The sequence below is a fragment of the Cenococcum geophilum genome, assembly GCF_001692895.1.
Source record: "Cenococcum geophilum 1.58 unplaced genomic scaffold K441scaffold_21, whole genome shotgun sequence".
Taxonomy (NCBI): domain Eukaryota; kingdom Fungi; phylum Ascomycota; class Dothideomycetes; order Gloniales; family Gloniaceae; genus Cenococcum; species Cenococcum geophilum.
The window spans coordinates 2,305,465-2,330,279 of NW_027137579.1; the positions used below are offsets into that span (position 1 = coordinate 2,305,465).

The 24,815-nt window shown below is 47.8% G+C and overlaps 10 protein-coding genes across 10 annotated transcripts; 7 read left to right on the forward strand and 3 right to left on the reverse strand.

Moving 5' to 3' along the window:
• Window positions 1–1,248: 1,248 nt before the first annotated feature.
• On the forward strand, window positions 1,249–3,045 carry K441DRAFT_720563 (uncharacterized protein; the record flags this gene model as incomplete). Its single annotated transcript, XM_067654044.1, has 4 exons — window positions 1,249–1,292; window positions 1,347–1,950; window positions 2,038–2,337; window positions 2,435–3,045. 4 exons carry the CDS (start codon window positions 1,249–1,251, stop codon window positions 2,615–2,617), a joined length of 1,131 nt encoding a protein of 376 aa, XP_067504120.1. The 3' UTR covers window positions 2,618–3,045.
• On the forward strand, window positions 2,603–3,102 carry K441DRAFT_660022 (uncharacterized protein). The gene is made up of 2 exons (XM_067648628.1): window positions 2,603–3,016; window positions 3,084–3,102. Exon 1 carries the CDS (start codon window positions 2,633–2,635, stop codon window positions 2,882–2,884), a length of 252 nt encoding a protein of 83 aa, XP_067504121.1. The 5' UTR covers window positions 2,603–2,632; the 3' UTR covers window positions 2,885–3,016; window positions 3,084–3,102.
• On the reverse strand, window positions 2,841–4,652 carry K441DRAFT_660023 (yeats-domain-containing protein). Its single transcript, XM_067648629.1, has 4 exons — window positions 4,178–4,652; window positions 4,097–4,121; window positions 3,861–4,046; window positions 2,841–3,794 (listed from the first exon to the last, which is right to left on the reverse strand). The coding sequence occupies exons 1-4, from the start codon at window positions 4,208–4,210 to the stop codon at window positions 3,208–3,210; spliced, it is 831 nt and encodes a 276-aa protein (XP_067504122.1). The 5' UTR covers window positions 4,211–4,652; the 3' UTR covers window positions 2,841–3,207.
• Window positions 4,653–4,806: 154 nt separating this feature from the next.
• K441DRAFT_696450 (NAD(P)-binding protein) lies at window positions 4,807–6,107 on the forward strand (the record flags this gene model as incomplete). The annotated part of the gene is made up of 4 exons (XM_067652887.1): window positions 4,807–4,861; window positions 4,936–4,990; window positions 5,079–5,419; window positions 5,487–6,107. 4 exons carry the CDS (start codon window positions 4,807–4,809, stop codon window positions 5,909–5,911), a joined length of 876 nt encoding a protein of 291 aa, XP_067504123.1. The 3' UTR covers window positions 5,912–6,107.
• Window positions 6,108–6,429: 322 nt separating this feature from the next.
• On the forward strand, window positions 6,430–8,142 carry K441DRAFT_561033 (Serine/threonine-protein kinase Rio1; the record flags this gene model as incomplete). The annotated part of the gene is made up of 2 exons (XM_067643517.1): window positions 6,430–7,974; window positions 8,038–8,142. The coding sequence occupies 2 exons, from the start codon at window positions 6,430–6,432 to the stop codon at window positions 8,140–8,142; spliced, it is 1,650 nt and encodes a 549-aa protein (XP_067504124.1).
• A 611-nt stretch (window positions 8,143–8,753) lies between these two features.
• Window positions 8,754–10,559, reverse strand: K441DRAFT_611195 (uncharacterized protein; the record flags this gene model as incomplete). The annotated part of the gene is made up of 3 exons (XM_067645563.1): window positions 10,459–10,559; window positions 10,017–10,420; window positions 8,754–9,917 (listed from the first exon to the last, which is right to left on the reverse strand). The coding sequence occupies exons 2-3, from the start codon at window positions 10,317–10,319 to the stop codon at window positions 8,754–8,756; spliced, it is 1,467 nt and encodes a 488-aa protein (XP_067504125.1). The 5' UTR covers window positions 10,320–10,420; window positions 10,459–10,559.
• A 377-nt stretch (window positions 10,560–10,936) lies between these two features.
• K441DRAFT_705608 (sulfur metabolite repression control protein-like protein SconB) lies at window positions 10,937–13,488 on the forward strand (the record flags this gene model as incomplete). The annotated part of the gene is made up of 2 exons (XM_067653608.1): window positions 10,937–11,706; window positions 11,758–13,488. Coding segments are annotated over exons 1-2 (2,208 nt in total), but the record flags the coding sequence as incomplete, so codon positions are not given.
• Window positions 13,489–16,123: 2,635 nt separating this feature from the next.
• K441DRAFT_560628 (FabD/lysophospholipase-like protein) lies at window positions 16,124–19,065 on the forward strand (the record flags this gene model as incomplete). The annotated part of the gene is made up of 6 exons (XM_067643498.1): window positions 16,124–16,369; window positions 16,424–16,859; window positions 16,934–17,345; window positions 17,387–17,720; window positions 17,778–18,130; window positions 18,201–19,065. The coding sequence occupies 6 exons, from the start codon at window positions 16,124–16,126 to the stop codon at window positions 19,063–19,065; spliced, it is 2,646 nt and encodes an 881-aa protein (XP_067504127.1).
• A 2,211-nt stretch (window positions 19,066–21,276) lies between these two features.
• On the reverse strand, window positions 21,277–23,534 carry K441DRAFT_660029 (uncharacterized protein). The gene is made up of 4 exons (XM_067648630.1): window positions 23,176–23,534; window positions 22,957–23,112; window positions 21,749–22,893; window positions 21,277–21,599 (listed from the first exon to the last, which is right to left on the reverse strand). The coding sequence occupies exons 1-4, from the start codon at window positions 23,348–23,350 to the stop codon at window positions 21,471–21,473; spliced, it is 1,605 nt and encodes a 534-aa protein (XP_067504128.1). The 5' UTR covers window positions 23,351–23,534; the 3' UTR covers window positions 21,277–21,470.
• A 329-nt stretch (window positions 23,535–23,863) lies between these two features.
• K441DRAFT_561019 (uncharacterized protein) lies at window positions 23,864–24,808 on the forward strand (the record flags this gene model as incomplete). Its single annotated transcript, XM_067643515.1, has 1 exon — window positions 23,864–24,808. One exon carries the CDS (start codon window positions 23,864–23,866, stop codon window positions 24,806–24,808), a length of 945 nt encoding a protein of 314 aa, XP_067504129.1.
• Between the last annotated feature and the right edge of the window lie 7 nt (window positions 24,809–24,815).

Below are 24,815 nucleotides of genomic sequence, written 5' to 3' on the forward strand. Positions count from 1 at the left end.
TTAANNNTTTTTNNANAAGTAGAATAACTTACGTAATTTATAAGTAATTTATAAAAAAAATTATTATATAATATACTATATCCAATTATCTATCTAAAAATAAAAATTTTATATATAATATATATATATAGCTGCCTAGATGCTGCTTAATGCGTATGGTCTGTTTTAAATGCTGCGAAATGCTAAAAATGCTGGCAAAATGCTGCTAAATTTTTTCCTGACGTATTACGACTACTTAGAGAAGAGTTAGAAGAAGCTAGTTAGTTAATATAGGCACGGTCTAGTATAGAACCGGTAGAACTATATAACGAGGAATAGTAAGTAAGTTATATAATATTGTACGCAGTGTATAAAGTGTATAAAGGGAATATACGTATAACATGTATAACACGTACATTACGTATAAGAAGGATTTTATAGGAGTACAATTGTGTATTTAAGGACCCTTAGTCCCTACCTAGATAGTTCCTTCCTTATAGTAATTCTTAGAATATAATTGGAGTTAATCTGTTAGGCAACCACTCCACTAGTTGTTATTACGTTATTAACTTACTTGCAATACCTATATACCTAGCCCATTGACAGAACCCACCGTAGTTCCTGCTACAAGGTTCCGTTATAGCCTTAAGCCTTTTTAAGTATAAAGCCCCCCTTTTTATTGCTTATTAACCCAACAAGTAATTCTTTATATAACAATACCATTGGTATAACGATACGCTCGGCCGTATAAACCGTATCGTACTAACCAGTTTTTACTCTACTAGTAGTTCTGGGCTCAATGAAATAAACGATAGTTTGTATCTTTTAAGTATAATTACCTAGCAATCCGTACAGGAAGTTCGGCTGCAATTAGCTAAAAAGAGAAGATTGTATAAGGCGAATCGTGTATATATTAAAAATATATAGTTAAAAAATCTAGTAGAAGTGCTTTATTGCGACTTTGCAACCGCCTTTACGGCTCGTCTAGCAGCCTTCTGCCGCTTCCGGTCCCCCTTCTCATTGCGTTTAGCTACTATAAGCCTTGCATCTAAGATATATACTGGCCCGAGAACATGGCACGGAAATAGCAAAGGCTTTTGACATTTTCCAGTCATCTCTGTTAGTAGATGTAATTTGAGTAAATATTTATACTTGTGATTAAGACGGTCGTAGATTTGAGAGGAGAGTTTTGAGCAGGCTGAGCTAAATGTGGGGCTAAGAGTATGCAAAACGCAATTCGAACTAAATAATAGAGATTCTAGCTAAAAAATGAAACCACAGACAAGAGACCAGGGACGCGGTTATAAATTCTAGTATGTTAAAGAGCTCACTGCACTGGTCCGGAGTGGGGCTGCTGATTATGCCAGTTTCATAAACAAGTACCTCGTTGAAGACCGCAACATCTCAATACCCCCAGATTCCAACAAATTGCGTATTACTGAGAAATCTCTAAAATCTCTTGCCTCGCACTACCATACCCCATCAGCATTTGTATTCGCCTTATCTAGATATTACCTCCCCTCAGGACGCGGGTCCCGTATCTTTGTCAACCCATCTGCTCAAAGGTTCCTGGATATATGGTACATCCTGCCTATAAGGATTCAAGTTCCATGCACCAACAATCGCCGGGATCATGCGTCGAGTACTGCCGGAAGCAATCAAATGAATCCATTCAACTACCTGCATCTGCCTAATGCCGAGGTTGACATCAGAGGCTCCTGTATAGCAATTTCATTTAGTCTTGATGTTGAGTCCTCCTCGTTCACTAATATAGCTTTCAATATGATGCATGGTGGGCGGCCGAAGGCGGTCGAGGAGCCTCAAAAGCGAATCACAGAGGCTATACAGAACTGGTCGGGCTCGCCCAGGCAACTTGGCAGGGGCTGCTTTGTCCATCTAATCTATCCCACTAGCGCTGCCAGATGGTGGACGAATACTCTACACAGCGTTAATGAGCAGCTTATTGCTTACGTAAGTAGTAGACTTCTTTTGGAAGTAAGCAGATAGCATAGCCATCTACGCCTTGTAAACAGACCAATTGCTGATTGGACGAAATAGGAGGGCCAACTCCAAGGAGAGATGGATACTCACCAGAGCATGCCCGAGTCGGTTTCTACCAACATCAACCGGGCTCTCCATTCCATAGCGGCGCACTTGCACCGCTATCGTTCTGAGCTAAAGTCTATAGAAGGCTTCATAGTTGATCTTGCAACACACTACGCCGCCGTTTGTGAGCGAGGCCTAGACGATAGCGCCGACAGGGCCTCTAGGGGCTTTAGCCAAGTCCTGTCTCAGATGCGAGCAACAAATGACTTCGCTCAAGAACTAGAAAAGAAGATTCAGAACATACTGGCATTGGTGAGCTGGCCAGTGTCGAGCATAAACTTGAGTTTCCTACTTACCGCGTCATCCGCAGCTTTTTAACCGCATCTAGATCACCAATGATCGACTCTAGGTCGAGAACGGGAAGGCTATGAAAGAGATTCTTCGCGCGACCCAGGAGGAAGCTCGGCTCTCGCGAAAGATGGCGGATCAATCACGGATCCCCGCCGAGGAAATGAAAAAGGATAGTGCGGCTATGAAGACGGTAATAGTACCACTTCTCTTTTATACCGTACGACTAATCTTCTTGTCTTAGATCGCTATCGTCACAATGTTTTTTCTCCCTGGGGCTTCATTCTCAGTATGTGCTTTCTCCGCTTCTTCTTGCTGGGTCCCCTTCTTTGGTATTTATCTTACTAATTTCTCGGAAGGCCTTTTTGGCGATGCCATTTTTCCAAGGCAACACATGGCTCTCGCACACATCGCGACTCTGGATATGGCTAGCTCTTACTGTGCCTTCCACGCTACTAGCATTTGCGTTCTACATTTACTGGCGGCGGAGAGAGGAGCACCGAAAACCTAGCTACATGGTATATAGGTTTATTCGGCCGTCATTCCGTATTTTGTCATAGGGTGTAGGTTTGATTATTTCAGATTTACTAAAATAGTGGTATGACTTAGAATCCCGAGTTCCGCAGTATTGCCACCAATGACACTTCGAATGCGTCAGTAAAAATGAATGACGGAAGCAAGAACGGGTTTGGCTTATTGACGAGCTATACAGTAAGAAGGGTGCTCCAGTTTCTTGATGGAATACTAGAGGCAACGGGAATTCGGCTGTCTCGTATCCTCCCCGGAACGCCTAAGGTTGACAGCCTCCCACCCAAAACCCATAAGATAGTACTCCTACCGCCTTCTCACCCTTTCTCCGCTAGCTTGCTGCGTTGCCTGCGCCGAAGCCTCATGACCTAGCTCACTCCTCAACTCTTTTAGCCTCTGCTCCACCAGCTCTCTAGCCTGATTCTCGACCTTAATTTTGCCATCAATTTCTTTCCCAGCCTCCCTGATTTTATCTATTAGCATTTCCTCCTGCTCCTTACTGAACGCAACATCTTCGCCGCCACGCTCAGGTAGCTGTGCGCTCCTCTCGCCACTCCCAGGCATTCCTCTCCTTGGGCCTCCACTTGCACTCAGTGCCGCGGCGCTTTTTTTGCCGCCCTTGGTTAAATAGTCCCATTGGTTCTCACTTGTTAACACATCGAAAAGGGCCTCAGTTGGTTCGTTGAATTCGACAATTTCCAGGACTTCGGACCGAACGCAGTTCTCTGCCTCTTGTTTCGCTTTCTGCTTCTCATCACCGTATCGCTCTAGCTGTAGGAAGTGATGCCTATATTGTGGCTTTTCGCCGCTGATTGATTGGAAGTGCAGGCGGATATCAACCATGAAGCCGCCCCAGCCTGTTTCCGTAACTTCGAAGGGAGGATTCTCAATTGCTGGATGAAGGCGTTAGCGCTAGAAACAAGGTTTGCGGTTAAAGAGGTGATGCTTGTTGTGCGTACTTCGTAAAGGATTGTCGTAAGTTTGAAAGATCTTAAATTGAACTTTGTTTAACCATGCTGTCATATCTGGATCGCCCGCCGGCTGTCGTACGTAGACGGTCCATTTTGTGGTGTGTTCGTCGGGAATGCCTTTGGGGCGGGCGGGATCCCCAAGTTTTGGTAGTGTGAATGCCTCGGAGCCGATGACTGCCAGAGGTTGTCAGATGATTTGTGAAGGGCGGGGAAATGAGGCATACTGATGTTTCGGCTGATGCGCTTGCCCTAGCAAAGGTATTAGTTAGAACAGAAACTCGCAGAGTAAGTTCGAGAGGACTAACCTTGACACGCTTCGTTCCTGAAGGAGCTGGCATTGCAAAGAGACAATGTCAGACGTTTGTAGAGATGTTTTTAGGAGCGTAGGTTCTTAGTGCTGGCAGAGATGGTATGTGCCTACGTTTCCATTTGGAGCCTTGGTGGGCTTGGATTTTTGGATTTCTTTGGTGGGGGATTTAGGCGTGGGAGATTTAGGCCTCGGCGCAGATTGAACTTTCCCTTTCAAATGACGAAGTTTGTCTTTAATAGGCGAAGGGGCTCCGTATTGCGGGGAAGAAGCGCGGGGTCTCGAAGATAGATATTTGGGCGTGAAGCTGCTCTCAAGCTGTGCTTTAAGTCTAGGTGGAAGGTCGCCGTCTTCAATGTTCTCAATAGCTCAAAGTCCGGTTTGGCGTGTAAAGCGTGATGTTTGATGATGGCTCTGTTGAGGGGATATTGGGAGCTGGAGGTCGTGTTGGTGTCTGCGGATGCCTTTCGGTGCCCAACTGCGCAGTCTTCCGAGAGCTCGACGCGCCAGGCGCATTTATTGTGGCGTCAATATCCTTGCAGCCCTACGAAATAGTGCCGGGATTTTCCGCCTTTCGCTGATGTCAAGACTGCAAAACCAGATTGACAATGTGACGATACACTCGCAATGGCTCAAGCCGCAAAAAAGAAGTTGGTTGTCTGTGGTGGTAACGGGTTCTTAGGTGAGTGAGAACCTACCTTATGCTTTATAGTTGCTCCAATTGTATGTCAATTGCTTGTTAACGCTTCGTTCTAGGAAGCCGCATCTGCAAAGCTGCGTCTGCTCGCGGTTGGCAGGTCACATCTATTAGGCAAGCACTTCATTCTTTGAGCTGTTCTAGTGTTTACATCTTCAACCTTACCTTTTATATGCTTGTTAAGCTAACAGTGTAGCTATAGTCGCTCAGGCGAGCCAACATGGTCCTCAGTAACCTCATCACCAGATCCACCATCATGGTCCAAGTCTGTGTCGTGGCAGAAGGGCGATATCTTTAGCCCATCCACGTACAATGCCCATCTTGAAGGTGCAGATGCTGTAGTACATTCTATAGGAATATTGCTAGAGGCCGATTATAAAGGCGTGCTACAAGGGAAAGAGTCTCCGTGGAGTGGCCTGCAACGCGCCTTCAGCTCAACAAACGGCAGAAGCCAGAACCCACTTGATAGGAGGGAAGGGGAGCCTTTAAGGCCACAAGAAAAGGATGGGCAACTTACTTATGAGTTGATGAATCGAGATTCTAGTAATACAACCTACTCTCACCTAAATAAGCACCCCTAGTACACTTTCTTTCCTAACTTACTCTTTAGCAATCAGCCTCGCTAAAGAAGCATCTGCCCACTCTGTTCCTTCGTTTGTCTACATCTCTGCTGCCGCTGGCGCGCCTGTGCTTCCCTCGCGCTACATTTCCACAAAGCGCGAAGCCGAGTCTACAATTGCCACCATATTTCCCCGCATGCGTAGCATATTCATCCGCGCACCTTTCATGTACGATGCCTCACGAAGTTTTACAATGCCTCTTGCCGCTCTTACCGGTATGGGTGCAATAGCGAATTCGTTGGTGGGTGGTAAACTAACATGGCTGATGGGCGCTGGTGTAACGAAGCCGTTAAAGGCGGACCTTGTAGGAGAAGCAGTGGTAGAGGCACTGGAGGATAAGAGTATACAAGGGCCAGTGGAAGTAAAGGAGATTGAGACATTAGGGATGAGGGCTTGGAGGAAGACAATGCTATAACGAAGCTTCCTTGGTTTTTAGACATCTATGATCCTGAAGACACGCTCGCATGTCTTCGCGGCTTCATACTCCACTCTTGTATTATAAACTCCCCTATCTCGCCTTTGCTCTAGCATAGCTGTTCGTCTATACCTTAACCCGTTGAAATTCGTCCAATGATTATCAGCCAATTAAAGTATCTGGATTAGCGAAAGACACCCAATGACATCTAGTCGTGAACTTAAGCGACCTTAGCGTAGGACTCCAACGGGTTAAGGGACATGGGAAGGCATTTGAAAATATTGGAACCTTCTCAGATATCTTCCACTGCCGAGCGCTTATTTCTATTGATAGATCAAGTGACACCTTGCCAAACATCGCACTGTTCAATGTATCTGTGTCTGCGTTGATTGCTCGCTCGCCGCCCTGTCCTTTCGCTTGGAGATTTTCTGCTAGCAATGATAATTTCGCCTACCACGATCACCACCACACCTCACATTCTCATATCTAACTCAACCAAAATGGACAAGCCAGAAGACATGGCAGGACAGCTCACCTCTGATGGTACATTGAGCCTTGAATTTCAAAAGACCCAAGACCCCGCAAACCATTTAGAAACTTTTCATGCCGAAGCTGCCAAGGATGATGAAAATGACGATGACATGGACGACATATTCGACGACAGCAGTAATGAGGTAGCCAACCCGAACGACTACATCAAATCCTACAATCGCCAACACAAGTTGAACGACCCCACCATCCCGGCCTCCCAGCTCCCAAAATCGCACCCACAAAAGCCAACCGCCAACACCAAAGCCTCCGTCGACGACCAGATCCACTCACTCTCCCGACATGCGGCGAAGATAAAGCTAGATGACAGGCTAAGCGGAGGACATGGCAAGGCAACCGATAAGGACAAGAGCGACCGTGCCACGTCCGAGCAGGTGCTCGACCCACGCACCCGCATGATCCTCCTCCAGCTCATCAACCGCAACATCGTCTCTGAGATCCACGGTTGCCTCTCAACCGGCAAGGAGGCGAACGTGTATCACGCACTTTCTATCCCCGAGCCATCTGAAGGGGCAGATGGAGGAGTGGCAGCTGAAACCGACCCTACGCCCCTCCACCGCGCCATAAAAGTGTACAAAACCAGCATCCTCGTCTTCAAGGACCGGGAAAAATATGTGGCTGGCGAGTTTCGCTTCCGGCAGGGCTGGAACAAGTCGTCAAACCGCGCGATGGTGAAGGTGTGGGCGGAAAAAGAGATGCGGAACCTGAAGCGGATCTACGCCGCGGGGATTCCGTGCCCAGAGCCAATATACCTCCGGCTGCACGTGCTCGTCATGGGGTTTTTGGGAGACAAGAAGGGCTGGCCTGCGCCGAGGTTGCGGGATGTCAAGTTTGAGGGGCTCACGGCGCAAGAGGAGGAGGATAAATGGAAGGGGCTATATGTGCAGCTGTTGGGCTACATGCGGGTTATCTATCAGGTCTGCAAGCTTGTGCATGCGGATTTGAGCGAGTATAATCTGCTGTATCACGAGAACAAGCTTTGGATTATCGATGTCAGTCAAAGTGTGGAGCATGACCATCCAAGAAGTCTAGAGTTCTTGCGTATGGACGTCAAGAATGTCTCGGATTTCTTCCGCAATCGGAGCGTGGATACGCTTTGGGAACGCACTGTCTTCAACTTTATTACTCAGACGGAGGGGAGCACGGAAATGACAGGAATGAGTCAAGCCGTCGAGGAGCTTTACGCGAAAGGAGAAAAACAGACAGAAGAGGACAAGAGGCAAGAAGAACTTGATAATGAGGTCTTTAGACAGCAGTACATTCCGCAGACTCTCGAGCAAGTATACGATATCGAACGCGACGCGGAGATGGTAAAAAAAGGAGATAGAGAGGGATTGGTCTATCAGGCTTTACTTGCTGACAAGGTAGTTGGGACCAAGGCCATCTCAGACGGTGGTGTAGAGATTGACGAAAGCGAAGAAGACAGTAGTGATGACGGAGAAGGCTCCGGAGAGAGGTTTGAGAAGACCGGCCCTCCGAGAGGAAAGAGGTTTGTGGATAAGGACACGAAAAAGGTGGGCAGATATCCATTTGTTTTGAATTCATTAAGAGTTTAACGTGCTAATTTTGGATAATAGGAGCACAAACAAGCCGTCAAAGAAGAGAAGCGTGAGAAGCGGAAGACAAAGATGCCAAAGTACCTTAAGAAGAAGCTCATCAACACTTCCTCTCGTAAGAAGTGAGCTCCAGATATTCTCAACATACACGCCTCTTCGGCATTTTGCATTGGGTAAGGAAAAGCATCAGGCATTCTGCATATCAGCATATTTTTCACGAAAACGCATGAATTTACGAGCGACGAAAAGCTACAAAAAAGACATTTCGTGGGGACCAAGAGGTATAGATGCATTTAAATATCCCTGAATCATTCCATCATCTCCGCCATTGCTAAGCCGCTCGAATGATGAAACTCCAAAGGTCACACAGTGAAGCCTCGCGGCCGTGTTGCTTATGCGGTTAACCTCCGCGAGTGCCTCTGTGGCGCACCCCGAATAGCTTCGCTGTGCATGTATACGGAAGTATACATGGGCAGGGAGTGCTAGATGCGGAACAAAGAGAGCCCTGACGAGCTAGAATTAATACCAAATCGGTCCCGCCCTGAGACATCTATGTCTTCCGTTTGTGGACTTAGCTAACGATATAAAAGCCATAGAACCCAGTAAATAAACAGGAAGCATTGACAGGAAGAATACGTAAAGTAGAACACGAAATGTGGTATATGTGGCCCAGAAACCCATCATACGCCAGCTTATTCCAACCGGCCGTGCCCAACTCCTCATAAAACCAAATAACCTCACATTCTTCCTCTCAATCTTTGCATCGCCCTTTCTAGCACCTCTCTTTTAACGTCTGGTATGCTCCCGCTCGCTTCCTTATCAATCGGCACGATTTCATATCTACGTGGTGGATCTCTGAGGTTTGGCCATATGTCTAAGGGTAGAAAGTCGCCTTGGGCAAGTGTGAACGCCTCTCTGGCTTGAACATCCTCTTGATAAAGCTCCTCCAACTCCTTTTCCGACTCTCTTGCCTTGTGCTTCGCCTTCTCGTGCCGTCTGCGCCGCTCGCCAACTTCAACTAGCAGATTGGCATAGGCCTCATCAAAGCGTTCGTAGAAGTCGCGGAGAGACTTCCACTCTTCAATACCTTCCGTGATCTTTGCGCGTTCGGCGTCCCAAGCAACCACGAAGTCACGGGCAGCGGACATGTAGACACGGGTGTCTTTACCAATGTTTTCTATCGCACTGAGGATGGAGAGGAGAGCGGACCGCTCGGTTCGGAGCAGAGAGATGTGTGACGACATTGACGTGAGAAGAAACTCCATTTCCGCGCCTCGTTCGCGAATCTCGTTTACCACGTCGTCTACCTCGACGGCGTCTTTTTGCAGTACAGCAAGCATGTCGATCCGCTCTGCTTCTGTAAGCGGCTCGGGAGGTGCCGCGAAGGCGGACTGTTGGAGTGAGAGATCAACCCCTGCCCCTTCCCCGCCTTCAGCAGAAGGCATATCGTCTGTTGCGCGCGATGCAGCCTCTCCACCTCCTTCTGTGTGCTTGAGAGCCGTGACGCAGAGATCGTAGTGCCGAACTAGGGACTGGAAACATGTTGCTGCTTCTGTAGCGTGGATTTCAAGATCACGGAATAGACTTGGTAGTGGTGTCGGACTTGAATTCGTAGCCGGAGATGCTGGTAAATTTGTCGCGGCAATGTGCAGGGACTGTAGAGACTCATCGAAAGCGTCGGTGCTATCATGAAGAGTATTGAGAGCGTCATTGTAACGATCAATACATGATCGCAGAGACTCCTTTAGATTCGTCACAGTGGCAGAGTCAATGAAGTCGTAGAGGTGTTTTTGTGGAGTATTAGGGGGCTGAAGGACGGATTCTATTGGTGTGTCGCGGAGAATTGTGAGGGTAGTTTGAAGGCCGCTGAAAGAGGTATCGAGGGAGTGGAGGAGATTCTTCTCATGTCAGCACTCTGGTTCTGAGAACTATCCTCCGGTCCAAGTAAAATATGGGTAGGGATGGTGGTGGTAGTTTGAGGATGGTGATTCAGGGCTTACCTTGAACTCCGTTTTAACCTCTGCTTCCACCAATCCAATACCTCTTCTGACAGCCTCCAATGCATCAATCTGTTCTCCTATACTGCATCGTATGAAAGAATTCTTGGCCGAAAGTATGGCATTCTCTTCGAGCAGCAGCCTAGCAGAATTTGCGATTTCGTTGGCTCTCCAGAGGGTGGTTGTGGAGGAAAGGGACCGTTTAGAAGCAACGAAGTGGTTGACAAGGTCCTCTAGAGTAGGCTGCCTATTGTAGAGACTACCGCTGCTACCGGCAGAGGAAGCTGGAGAGGGAGACGATGCCATGGTTGGGATGGGGGGTTGACGGATGGTATGTGGTCAGGCTACGGAGTGAAGCAGGAGGAGTGATTTATAATATAAGAGTGCCATCACCTGAGAAAGACAACATGTACAAAAGATAAACGGTGACTATAAAGCAGCCGGCATGTACAAAAGATAAACGGTGACTATAAAGCAGCCAGGTCATATTGGCGAAAGCCGCGTGGTGTTGATGGCAAAAGTGCAGTAGTCGTAGGTAGCTATCTGAGCTCTAAGTGGTAGGGCTGGCAGAAACAGGGGACACTGAGGCGGCTGCCGAATGCAGAGGGCGGTCGCTGCAAGATTTTTTAAATTATCACCCTGGTCGACCCACCACAACGGCTCAGATTGAGGAATGCGACTCCCCATTCCGGCAAGAGAGGATGAGGGAATTGGGAATTGAGAGTGCTGTGAGGAATTTGTGCCTTCTCTGTCTGCAAAAATATTGATCAGCACAGGAATTAGTGCGGGGCACGTGCTAGCAAACTGGACGAGGCGACCTTTGCGTAATTGCAGTTCATTCGCTGGGCGGATTGCGTGCTTGTGGAGGAGGCGAAAAACATCAAAGTCCGCCGGCGTCGGCTTCATCCTTCTAGCCCGACACTGCAGAAGCTTCTTGAAACCACTTTGTTCTCACTTTCAACGAGAAACATTTCTCTCTGTAGCATTCCGAATTCCTATCTCGAACATCTGTGTTGCATCTAAGTGCTCACCGCTTAAATCTACCCGACCCGACGGAACCACCCCTCCCCTCCACCTGCATCAGGGAGCGAGCACTGAACTCCATAAACCCAGCTCGCACGCCATATCGCCGCCAAATCTCGACAGCATACCTTTCCCATACGTGGAACCGGGTCACAGCCTTAATAGGGTGGCCTTGTACTGTTGCACCATTTCCATGCCCAATGAACCTGGACCGCAGCCATGGCGTCAAATTTCGTCCCATTCTACGGAATCCTTATTCACCAACCCTCGCCCAGCGCAACATAATCCGAAGAGAAGACGACTGTCCTGGCGTCCCCAGCGTGGTTCAAACATGACGACAGACATAACCTCCGATCCTCATTCCGCTCTCTTGCACGGCCACGAGCACGAAGGAAGCAGAAGCAGACATCCTTCGAGCACTATGGAAGCAGATAAGCAGGCCGAGCAAAAGGATGCAAAATTTTTCAGCCAATCCACCACGAAGCAAGCTGAGAAAATGGTCGCTCCGTTTCTTGCTCAGCATATCCCACAACAGTACAATCCTTTTGGTTCCAACCCTCTACCTCAAAATGCGCCTGAGAAGCCCAATACAAAATACTGTTACCGACATCGCCCGGACTTAAAGTGCCGAAGGCAAGCTGATGAACCCTCAATGGAACAATTGCAAAATGTTAGTTGCACAAAGCTCCTCCCAATCAACAATACTGACACTGCCCCATAGGAACTCGGAAGCCTTTCTCAGTCCGACCAGCAAGGCATTGCTCATGTCTGGTCGCTCTTCTCCGCCGCCCCTGCAAAGCACCGAAACCTCATGCTTCAAGGCATCCTAACCCAATGCTGCTTTCCTCAGCTCTCCTTCATCTCCGCCTCCATTCGCGATCTTATCAAGATTGACTTCCTCACGGCACTGCCACCAGAACTGGGGTTCAAGATCTTATGCTACTTAGATACTACATCGTTATGCAAGGCTGCACAAGTCAGTCAGAGATGGAGAAGTCTTGCGGATGATGATGTGGTATGGCACAAGATGTGTGAGCAGCATATCGACCGGAAGTGTACTAAGTGCGGATGGGGCTTGCCATTACTGGAGCAAAAAAGGCTGAGGACGGAAAAGAGGCAAATCCAGCTTCGTGCTACCGGTAGAGGATTGAATGAATGGTCCCCCAACATCACACCTATCCCAGAACCCACATCCGACACGGAGGAACAATCTAATATGGAATCAAGCGTTGGTCCAACATACTCTAGCGCTCATCCCGGGAAGAAACGTCCTCCGACTACCGCACCACCTATTCCTGACGCTTCAGCTAAACGAGCGTGTACTCAGTCGCCGAAGGAAAATCAGGATTCCTACTTTGACCCTCCCACCAAGCGGCCCTGGAAAGATGTTTATAAGGATCGTTTTAAAGTCGGAACTAATTGGAAATATGGACGTTGCTCGATCAAGATCTTTAAAGGCCATAGTGATGGCGTTATGTGTTTGCAATTTGACGATAAGATCTTAGCCACTGGTTCATACGATGCCACGGTGAAAATATGGGATATTGAGACTGGAATGGAATTGCGGACGCTCAAAGGTCACACCGCTGGCATACGATGTCTGCAATTCGATGATACTCGCTTGTTGACTGGAAGTATTGACCAGACGATCAAGGTCTGGAATTGGCGAACCGGCGAGTGTGTAAAGACTCTCACTGGCCATCGCAGCGGTATCGTTTCTTTGCACTGGAGTGGCAACATTCTGGCCTCTGGCTCTATGGATCACACTATCAGAATATGGAACTTCCAGACTCAGAAAACGTTCGCTCTCCGTGGTCACACGGATTGGGTTAATGCGGTAAAGATTGATTCGAGCTCCCGCACCCTATTCTCCGCCTCCGACGACTGTACCGTTCGGCTATGGGACCTTGATGCGCAACTTTGCCTCAAGATCTTCAAAGGCCACGTGGGGCAAGTGCAGCAGGTCCTTCTGCTCCCTCCAGAATTCTATCTTGACGAGGACGAGCTGGTGCACAATACTTCCTACGATCAATCCGACGATGCGAGCAGCGAATCCGAAGGCCAGGATCTCCTTCATTTTAACTCACACTCAAATACTAAGACCGAACTTCTTTTCCCGAACGACCCGAGCCGTCCAACTCCTCCACAGTATATGCTCACTGGCTCACTCGACGGCACGATCCGTCTCTGGCATATACCTACCGGACGAAGCATCCATACTTTCTTTGGCCATCTCGAGGGTATCTGGGCGCTAGCTGCTGATACGCTGCGGGTAGTGTCTGGAGCCGAAGATGCAATGGTTAAAGTATGGGATCCGCGGACTGGGACACACCAGAGGACCTTCACAGGCCATAGAGGACCGGTTACCTGTGTTGGATTAAGTGACTCGAAACTCGCAACTGGGAGCGAAGATTGTCAAGTCAGGCTTTATAGTTTCGGATCTGAACCGCCGGTACATAAATCTTCTGAGCACGTTGCAAGTGGGGCCACATAGTTTCTGTACACCCTTTTGATTATTCGCGCTACATAGTTTGGATATATTGCTATTGCTTGATTGCCTTATTTAGCGTTGTTGGCGAGCTTAGCGATGGCGCATTTGGATGAAGTTTAGGATTACTCTAGATGGAAATGTGACTGGGGCGTTGGATGCCTCTTTCTCGTGGTCCGCTGATAGCGTGGGGTTTCGCTGGATTTGTTTATGGATACCCCTTACTACTGTTACTTTCATAACCTTCTTGTAGTTTACTTAATCTATCGGATAATCTGTAACAACTAAGAGGTCTGCAAGATATGGAATGTGGCTTCCGAAAGTCCAAATTTAGTTTTCCCAACTGTTGAGAATACTAAAAGGCAGAACTTGTAATAGGACAGACAAGGTAAGATATAAAATTATGAAATTGTTTTTTGTAGTAAAGATAATGTTGGTAGGGGGGGTACTTGGGCAGTCTCTTTGAGCTCAGCGACGTGTCACGTGACAGCGCGCGGGCCATTGTGTAGATATCTTCTCGGGGCCTTCGAGCCCCTGAGATTCTTCCTCATAGAGTATCATATGTATCATTCCATCAGCCTGCTCAGTGCCCTGACAGATAATACATAGTAGCTTATTTTATCTAAAGCTTTAATAATACTATCCTAACTAATTAATTAATTATAAATACATAACGTAGGTAACGGGTTTTTGACCGCTCCCTGGGTTATGACCGTTTTGAACACCAAAACTTTACCTAAGTTATATCTATCACGCCTAGGTAAGCCTTAGCACGACACCCGCCTTTTAAATGTATGTGTTACTTTAATTTTGGCAGAACAAAACTTTACTTAAAATAGCAGGCGGTACGCTAGCGCGGTCATAACCCAGGGAGCGGTCAAAACCCCGTTACCTGTTATTTTCTAAGCTTTTCAACTAACGTAGGTGATAGGGTTATGACGGTCGGCTAATACCACCTTCCCGATGTAGATGGAACACCAAAATACTGCCAAAATGCGTTAAAAGTGACCGTTGGGTCGTACACGATATGACGGCGTGCACGACCCGACGGCGTGCACGACCCAACGGCTACTTCTGAGGCATTTTGGCAGTATTTTGGTGTTCCATCTACATCAGGAAGGCGGTATTAGCCGACCGTCATAACCCTATCGCCGTCATAACCCTATCACCTACGTTACAATATACTTTTTTTTTAAAAAGAAAAAAAAAAGGAACTCTGAATAGCTTTTATTTTAAAACAAACTCTATAATTTACTACAGATGTAGTATCTCCTACGACAAGGCTGCCGGCACTCCGGGCCAGGGCTTCGCTATTTCGATAGCCAATGGTAAAATCAAGCCTTGTACCTAATACATTGGACGCCACTAGGGCATTTTTGCATTCTCAAAGACTGCCTTGGCTACAGCTAAAGAATTCCATCATGGAATAGCCAGACTTGTGAAGCAAGCTGCGCAAAGAGCACGATCACAAGGTCTTGATTGGCCCAGGCTCAATATTTTTAGGTCATAGACTGACGGTGTGAACCTGCTGCAAGGTCTAACTATGTGCTGGTTTGCGTGTGGCCCAGGTTTCACATTGATCAAGCTCGCGCATTTATGTGCAGAAGCGGTAGCTTCCAGATATTTCAATCCACTTACCATCTGGGCATTGCCTGGTGCATTTATTCTTCATTTTGTCCGATCATCTCAGCCTCGAGGAAATTCTATCCATTCTTCTCGAATTCTTTCATCTTGGATTCATCGCCAATCCCTCGAGCCTCGTGACATTCTCGACACACAATGGTGACGGAAGAAATCGTAACCTGCGAAAAGTGTGAGGAGCTACCGGGAGTTGTCATGTGCTCCTGTGATGCTAGGTTCTGTGAGGGGTGCTTTACGACAAAGCATCTCCCTCACCATCCGAAGCACAGACCCGGGGGCACAAGCAAAACAGATAAGGCTTGGGCCTGGATTTCCGGCACTGTCGCAACCTTGACTGACAGTACCTCGAAAGTAACGCATTTCGAGCAAGACCAAGTGACGAAATGGTTCAAAGTTGGGGCAGATCGTGTGACAAGACTCGTGGAGACATTCCGGTTCTCGCGCCTGGTTGAGGATTCGATGCATCATAACAAAAACAGCCCTCGGCGACAGTTTCCTAGCATCGTGTCGTTTGTCGGGGAAACTGGTGCTGGGAAGTCCACCTTGAGTATGTAGATCCTCTTCAAAACCATCACGCAAGCTTAAGAAGATAAGCTTGTTCCTGATACCGTTACAGTCCGTTCCTTGATTTCCAGCGCTAACAGGTCGGACTCGCATTGAGAACTTGGAGGCACCAGTGCCAGGAGCCCGATCCGGCTCATCTGTCTGCCTGCCCACTACCGGTGAAGTCAATCTCTACCTTGACTCCGGCACTTTCGGTACCGAAGTCCCACACTTCTTCGCGGACTGCGAAGGTATGCTTGGTGGCGAGCCTGCCGCTGCACAACATCAGAAAGACTGGTCCAAGGACGGCAGGAAATACCTTCTGGAGTCTAAGGATGGAAAGCAAATTGACCGTAAAACTGCCGTCATGACCATCTATCCTCGCTTCCTCTACATCTTCAGCGATGTCATCAGCATGATCACTAGGAACCAAAAGGCCTGGGCTGATTCGGCGGTGAAGTTGCTTGAGTGGAGTCTGGTCGGCGCACACAATACAGTCAACCATTGTGCCCTGCCAGCACTGATCATCGTTCTCAACGGCCCTACTATTGAAAACGAAGCCTGGATCTCTGACGACCATCATGTTGCCACGAGAGATTTCTTCACGGCAATCGAGAAGGAGATCAGCGAGAATACCACTCTGAGGGAAATGGCAAAGAAGGTGACAACCGTCGCTTCCATTTTGCATTGTATCATGTCTAACGAGATGGACTAGCACGGTGACGAAAACATGAAAGATCTATTGCCGCGGAACTTTTCTAGCGTTTATGTGCATTATATCCCTTTGGATGGCTTCCAGAGCCTCGGTAATTCCGGTGTCATCATTCCACAAACTAGTCGACTTGCCCAGCGAATCCGAAAAGATGCCAAACGCGTTCAGACCAAGCGCGCCGAGACATGGACTCTGCTTGACGCGAAACAACTAAGCATTGTATTCGACTACGCGTTCAAGCATCTCGCATCAGGCAGCGACGAGCCCTTCGACTTCAGTCAATGTCGACAGCAGATATCGCCCCCAGCGTCAGCAGAGGGTCACTTCGCTGAATTTCTGGGCCGATGTATGCATGGTAGCGTGGACGATAATTTTGAAGCCGCTGCATCAATTGTGGGGCCGTGTATTGTCAGAAATTCACTCAAGTTAGAGGGATCGGGTTAGTCGACAACACTCTTAATAACAAGCTACTTTATATGATTGAATAATCCCTTCTAATGTGCCGCCGGTTAGATTTACTCCATCCTTCCGTTGTTTTCAACAAGGAACTCAAAGAGACATGCCGTCGAGCCTTGGATCAGTTTCTTAGTAACAGTCAGCCATGCGCGTATATTCACCCAGAAACTGGCGAGAAATGCGTCAACACCAAGACTGGGCATGCTAAGGGCCATCAAGTAGCAGGAGGCTCTTTCCTAGCGGAGGGGAACTTCGTGGACGGAGCCTTTGATAGTAGCAGATTCCTGGAATTGATTGACAGCACCGTCTTTAATACCCTCAAGGCGATCAACGAGCATGTAGACTCGAACAGAGAGGAAAGACGCCAATATGCTGCTAGATTACATAGATCTCATCTCAAATTCATACCGGACCAGTCGTTCTGGACGGAGTCATTTACTGCTTGGTGGATCGTCCTATTCAAGAAGCGGTTTGGACACATATCCGGCGCCAGTCTTACGATCAGGCTAGTGTGTGCTACGCATGTCTTTTCGGTCGTCCGGAGTATACTCTGCCTTGTGGTCATGTCATTTGCTTCGACTGCCTTCGTGAGTTCGACCAGTCCTTCTCCTCGGAAATGTATCCCGGCGTTGCCATTCACAAGGAATGCGTGCTTTGTTCATCAAGGGACGAGAGGGAGGATATGTGGCCATACAGGGTTGAGTATCGTCCAGATCTGAGTGGCATCCGCGTGCTCTCTCTGGATGGTGACGGTGTGAAGGGAATCATTCAGCTATCTATCCTTCAACGGCTTGAACAGCTCGTTGGCCTTGACATGCCATTCGGCGAGTTTTTTGATCTCATGGTAGGGACCAGCGCTGGCAAGTAAAATTCAATCCTTTCCGGGGTTTTCATTGCTTAGAATTATATAGGTGGATTGATCGCGCTTAGCCTTGGTATCCACAATCTCAGCGTTGAACACTGCATTGTGCGGTTCAAATCCTTCTGCAAGAAGGGCTTCGAAGATAGGCTTCTGACTAAAAGCTACTGGTTCGGATGGTTTGTGAGACTATTCGTTAATTCGATCTACAAGACAGAACCTCTAGAAGAGGCTATGAAGGAGATCTTAAGAGTAAAGCGCTTGTTTGGGTATCGTAGCAATGCCTCACGAGTTGCAGTAACTACTACTGTGGATTCCAACTGCCATTTGCTCGCCAACTACAATTGGGGAGATGGAAAGCGATACCTCAACTCAAACATTGACACTTGGCACGCGTAGGTGGTTTCTCCTTATCCACCGTTTTCAACTTCGGTGCAAGCAGCTGACGTTCAGATTTTTATGCAGCGCACGTTGTACCTCCGCTGCTCCAATGTATTTTGAGCCAGCTTGGCATGACGGCAGCGCGTGCAGGGACGGAGGGCTGAGGGAAAACAACCCAGTACAAATCGTGGTAAACGAGGCCAGAACTATCTGGGGCTCCGATGTAGTCTCCGACGTGATCCTCTCCGTTGGCTGCGGACAAGCACAGAATCCCCAGCGCCGACCAATATCGACATTCATTCTTCCCGGTTGGTTGACGGATCTGTTCACGACGCTGATTGAGACTATGAACGGCGATGCTGCTTGGAAGAAGTTCCAGGAGAGCGTTAGCCAGCCAATGCTGGATCGATGCAATCGACTGAATGTCCGCTTTCCAGGAGAAACCGAGCCAGAACTTGATGATGTCAATGCAGTGGACGGGATGGAAAGATTGGCAAAATTCTCGACCTTCCACTACCAGATCCCTAAAGGAGGTTTTACGCCTGTTTTCGGCCAGGCCAGTGACGACTCACTAGAAGTACTAGCCGATAGTCTCAAGGCGTCACTTTACTTCTTCGAACTCAAGTCTATAACCCAACAGGACGATGTATCAATCATCAAAGGTTGGATCTGCTGCCGTCTTCCATCTGACAGAAAATCCTATAAGCCGCTTATTGAGGAGACTTCGTGCTTCCAAGTCAAGGGTAAGAAATATGCGGTGCCTACTATCCAGGGAGGGGAGCGGCTCAAGATGGACTTGTCTTTCCAGCAACAGGACTCGCGAGATTCTGTTCCGATCAGGATTGATGTCAAGTTTCACCAGGAATATTTCGTTACCATCAGTGGATTTCCTATGACATTACGAGTGAGTTTACGGACTAATTGCTACGCCTATTATTTGCTAACGTAAACAATCAACAGATGTTGAAGGCACACTGGAATAGTTTGCGGTAGTTAAGAGAGTCGAGAGCTGCTTCTCGCATATGGAGAAGGAAGGTTGCCGGAAGACACAAGAGAGGAAAGCATTAGTTTGAGAGTCCGCTCGCGTGTGCTGTCACCAAGAAATCTAATAAGGGCGAGATTTGGTTGGTACTGCGAGGCTCATGGCAAGTGCTTCGAATTTCTGCGATTTTCTAACTATCCCGAAACGTCTTACTTTCGACACAGGGTAGCGGACGAAACTTTCCATAGAAGATAGGAAGGCTTCGATTCCTATGTTTATCGTATTTCCGCTAATTATCCATTTGCTGACGTAGCCTTGGAAATGCTTGTACCAAATAGGCTCTCTATCAAAACGCCAGGCTAACGTTTACGTCGTGGCTTCTGTGCAATCTCGAACTAACACGCCACGGATCTTCAGAGATTGTGCATCTTGCACTGCGTTCGCTCACCCTTTATCTCAACACATCGTAGAATGGGATAATGTAGGCTGTATTTCTTCCCTGGCGTGTATCCCGGCACTGGACGAGGACCTTGGCGGACGTACGCCGCCAACCCGGCATCTTACCGTTTCAGGAATATTAGCAGCACTGCCCGGGGATCTCTCGGCAATTTTGGGATGGCGATCCAGACGATGGACCGCGACACAAGGATTTTAAGCAAGAAAAGCTCAAGGGCGAGATTTTCAGCGTAAAGTACTTTGTCTTAACCAGTGTTCGACACAGGTAGGGCTAGGCAGGTTAGATAGCTTACCTATAGATAGTACACTATACCTAATAGGATAGTTATATACAGTAGAAGGTAAATAGATAATTATATAGCTACATAAATTGTTAATCTTAATTATATATATTAATATTCGACCGGGCTGAATCCGCCGTCCCCCCCAGCCCGGCAAAGACGTACAAGGAAAGGATTGCCAGCCACCTCTAGCCTAGAAAATTATCTGAGTAGATGTAGGCAAGATGTACATGGATCGAGTAGCCAAAGAACTGCGACTGTGCTGGCTAGCAGATTCATAGAAGAAAACTCAAATGAACGAGTTAGGCATGATGGTGCGGCAGGGGGGNGAAGCTAGTTGTGCACAGAGCTGTACAGGCAAAACTCCTTAGCACGATATGGGTTTTGGCGCCAAATATATCGCAATACCAATGGTATTGTTATATCAAGAGTCACGTGTAGAGTGAATAAGCAGTACAACTTCAATAAAAGTAGATCTTAAAGCCTAAAGGGTATAGATTTCCCTTCTTATGGGTCAGATATACCCCCTTCTCATACAACTAGTTATACCGATATTGGTGGTAGAGCTTAACGATATCGTCAAAAGTCAGATTATCGTAAGTTACACCCAAAAAGCTTAATCAGGGCGTGTGGATCGTAATACCAAATGTATCGTTATATACCTGGTGTCGTATTAAGGAGTTTTGCCTCTAGTAGGAAATGTTACTTGTGCGCGAACATCGAAATATTAATAGTGAATCTATGTAGAGTGTCTAGTTGGCTCGCTTACCACCGCCTCCACCGACGGCGCATGGGATACAGATCACTCGGCCAGCCCTTCCACTGGTTTTCGATGACAACGCCGCACGATTAGTCAAACCATACGGAACTCAACGGACCATTCAGGTGTGGTCGTAAAAGAATATGCCAGAACCACTCATCCTGCTATCCAAAGAGCCTGCATTACCACCTGGTAGCAAAACCTATCATATCTTACTTTGGCGGTCATCATTTGCGACTCCAGTATAATAATAAGCATGATCTCGTAATGCTGTAGTTCGCCATCTTCGCCGACAGAAATTTCTCCCTGTCCCCGGCTAGTTGATGCAGAACAAGTTAATGGCGGATACTCAAATGGAGAAGCTACCCACCATTGAGACAATGGAATGTTGCTAATGCCGGCAAATGTTAGCATTGCTTTGTCAAAGTTTACTTCTTGGATTTCTTTGGAAACTGATTTCTTGACATGAAACCCGGAATTCCACTCTAAAAGGGCTAGAGTGCTTGATATGAGAATGGAAGTCTTCCGGACAACGGGGACTATTTGTTGGAAGAGGATTCTCGAGTGCATAATTATATGAGAGGGGGTATTTGAATGGGGCAAAGTGTAGGGAGACTTCCTGTTGCTAAAATGAGCATAGGAGTTTATCAATTAAAGATCACTACCACTGAAAGGTGTATGCGCTAAGGCAGAATGTTATTGGGTATAAAGCCACACAATCCTACACTAATCCTCCGAACAAGGAAAACCGCGAACAGCCGTGGCAGGGTCTAAAGACTACCATTTGAAATGGTTCTGTTTTCCTCTTTGAATTGCAATCTAAGGATTCCGGCCTTAAGGTGGGGTATTATGAAGTACACGTGCTCGCTACCATACTATGAACCTCTAGGGCCACTCAGCCCGGCGAAAAATGAAGCAAGTCGCTCATTCTCGGATTTGGCGTCGGTTCCGCCTGGTGTGGAGGCGCCTGCATCGGTATCGGAAGATCGATTTGCTTCGCGATCCTTCATGGCGTTAAGGTTAGCCGGAGTCCAGTTATTAACTTACTAACACAATATTGCATGGGCTGTAGGAGAATAGAAATGAAAGAGGTTCTAAGGAACAACAGGGACTATAAAAAAAACCTCTGAGTGCATAAAGACAGCAAGCTTACTAGCAACCGTTTAATCATCTCGTCAGCGTTAACTTGAATGCCGCCCATGTTAAATTGCACAGGCCCGATATGCTCTTCGACAACTCCACTCGCGTCGTCCTGTGAGATGTACACCGCGTTACCCTTCTTCTTATCTTTAGCGTTCTTCTCGCGTTCGTCTTCTACGCGCAAACGGTCGAGTATCTCCACCTGTGATGCAAGGAAAGCCTGTGCATCGCTGGATGGAACTTCCATGCCGTTGCCGTGCTTGGGATTGAGTGAGGACAGAGCGGAGTCGCGTTCGGGGTTGCGGATCGTTTCTTCATAAATTGATACAGCAGTGGCCTCTTCTTCTGCAGACTCGTCTTCCTCTTCTGCGCCTGGCTGCGCTTCACCGTCTGGGGCACTCTGTCTGTTTGAGGCATCATTTATCTGATGGTATGGCTGCATATGTGCTGGTATTTGAATATCCTCTGACCATGCCAGGCTAACTCCTTCGACATCGAAGCCCTCCCTAAGTACTCTAATCTTACCCCAGCTATCCCAATTTGGTGGCACAAGAACACGGTCACGGTCAATGACGTTATGCTTGAGTTGTTTTTGCTTTAGCATCGACTTAATCCCAAGACTTGAGTGGATGAGCGTTTGTAAAGATCCTGGTGCTGAGGGCATCGTGTAGACCAAGCTCGCCCCGTGTTTGAGCAGCACAGTCCGTAGGTATTGCAGCACGAAATCAAACTCCTCCTCTTTCCATCCACGTTCCCGCTCCAGGCCTTCAATCTTATCCGCATTTTGGCAAACCACACATAATGGAATACCCAGTGGCTCGTCCCATTCTCCAGGCCCCAACGGTATCGTCACAGTCTCAGAGGATCCACTTCCAGTGTTATCAGAAGAACCGCCCACCCCCCGCCCTCGGTCCCGCCAGTTATTAATATTTTCCTCCATGACGTCCTTTGACTCATCGTCAAGAGAAGAAACAAGTGAACGAAGCACACGGATCCATTCACGAAGTTGGCGTAACCATAGCCATGGATGGGACCAGTCCAGAAGGATCACAATGAGCATATTCGGAAGTGTCCGGGGGGTGAGGTAGGGCTTGAGGAGAGGCGTGAAGGATGGTGTGGGGGTGTTAAGGAGATAGAGAGAGAGGCGCGCGAGTGTATCTGGTAGAAATTAGTTAATGTTGGAGTGCGGATGAGTAAAGTGAGGCATCGAAAAAGATATACCTTCATGATCTGCATCTAACACGTCCTGGTATGTATAACCCAACGCGAACTGGTTTGCTATGGGCGGTTTCCGACCCCGGTCTGGTGGTCTTCGGTTGCTTGATGGATCCGTGGAGAGGGATTCCAAGAAATCCTTTTGGGTATCTGGCGTACCACCTGTACGAAATTTAATTAGTGCCTAAATAACGCCTGTATCAAGTACGTGGGCGCCATGAATACCTAGCACAAGGAGACTCTTTTCCGGTAGTCTCTTCCCACTAGAAACTCCATCTAACATTGAGGTCCATATTTCCTTCTTGCCCTCCTCACTGCTTCTCGGTCTACTAGATGTATCATGATCACTACCTACGGATCTGGTGGTGTAGTTTGATATTCGTCGAGATGCAGCCGACATCTCAAGGGTGGATTCGGGGGTTTCAAGACGCGGTTTCGGGGACGTTGAGGAAGAACATTCAGCAGAGCTGCGATTGGGCACTGTATTAAAGACGTTGCAATGCTAGAGTCAAGGCTATGGGGTTTCAAAAGCCCTGGCAAAGGGAATGGAGGCGTTTTGTGATATTGTTCAAGCAGACCTAGATTTCTGGGGGATTGAAGACTTATGAAATTCGCTAGCTCAGCCCTACGACGTCGTTTTCTGCCGACTTCTTACCCAGCCTTCTCTGCAGGAGCTATAGCCACCTCTCTTCGCGTTCCTACGCGCTCAAACCTCATTACATTCGCTCTTGCCGCCAACCAGTTTCCAGCCAGAGTACCCGACCGCCACCTTAAATGCGACTCGATTATTTCTACTACTAAATTACGTTTTGAGAAGCGCGACAGGATTTACTCCAAGCTTCTCCTCTCCGGTATAATTTCAGCCCATCGGGTCTGACATTGGCCGGCTCTTCTCTCCACCCTCTTTCACATCATGAATAGCATCCGGCAGATCCAAAACCTCAATAAACGCGAACTCGAAGAAGGCATCACCCCAGAAGGCTCATGGCACGCCGACTATCGCGATACTGCCTACATCTACATTGGTGGATTACCTTTTGAGCTCTCCGAAGGCGACGTAATTACCATATTTTCACAGTTTGGTGAACCGGTCTTCATTAACCTAGTACGAGACAAGGAAACTTGCAAGTCGAAAGGTTTTGCATTTCTCAAATATGAAGATCAGCGAAGTACAGACTTGGCGGTGGATAACTTAGGCGGAGCAACAATAATGGGAAGGGTGTTGAGAGTTGATCACACAAGGTATAAGCGGAAAGGTGATGAGGAAGAGGCCGACAACACTCTTGGGAATGAGAATCTTGAGGAGGATGAGGAGAGCAGTAGGAAGAAGAGGCGCATAGAAAGTGATAGTGAAGGAGAGAGGCCTTTGTTGAAGGAAGAAAAGGAGCTGGCCGAGCTGGTACGGACACATAACGATGATGATCCTATGAAGGCGTACCTGGTTGAGCAGAAGAGAGAGGAAGTTGAAGCTGCGCTAAAGAAATTGAAGAAGAGCAGGAAAAAGGATGGTAAACATAAGCACCACCGCTCCAAGCGGCATCGGGACGCATCGGAGGATCGGGAACGGGAGAAACGACGAATAAAGTCTGGGCTAGAAGATCACCGAAAACACAAGTCACCAAGTCCGAGGGATACAAGGGAATCCACACATCGCCGTAAATCTACTGAACCAAAAGAGCCTGCCCGAAGACACGATCGTGACCGTTCAGACTCAAGGGATCGTCGGAAACAAAAGTACCCAAGTGTCTCTAATTCTGAGGATGACCGGCGTCGACGACCTCGCAATTACAGTCCTTCAGATGAGAGAGAGCGCCGAAGAGATAGGTCACGCAGTAGAGACAGATATTACAGGAGATAACACCAGC

Excerpts from the sequence above, each read along its gene's own strand:
- K441DRAFT_660022 (XM_067648628.1), top strand. The coding sequence starts at position 2,633 with ATGTTTTTTCTCCCTGGGGCTTCATTCTCAGTATGTGCTTTCTCCGCT.
- K441DRAFT_660023 (XM_067648629.1), bottom strand. The coding sequence starts at position 4,210 with ATGCCAGCTCCTTCAGGAACGAAGCGTGTCAAG. Across the intron at positions 4,122-4,177 it reads CAGGAACGAAGCGTGTCAAG|GGCAAGCGCATCAGCCGAAA; the intron begins GTTAGTCCTCTC and ends TACCTTTGCTAG. Across the intron at positions 3,795-3,860 it reads TTACGACAATCCTTTACGAA|CAATTGAGAATCCTCCCTTC; the intron begins GTACGCACAACA and ends GCCTTCATCCAG.
- K441DRAFT_660029 (XM_067648630.1), bottom strand. The coding sequence starts at position 23,350 with ATGTCGGCTGCATCTCGACGAATATCAAACTACACCACCAGATCCGTA. Across the intron at positions 23,113-23,175 it reads AAAGAGTCTCCTTGTGCTAG|GTGGTACGCCAGATACCCAA; the intron begins GTATTCATGGCG and ends AATTTCGTACAG. Across the intron at positions 21,600-21,748 it reads AGATGATTAAACGGTTGCTA|GATCGCGAAGCAAATCGATC; the intron begins GTAAGCTTGCTG and ends AACGCCATGAAG.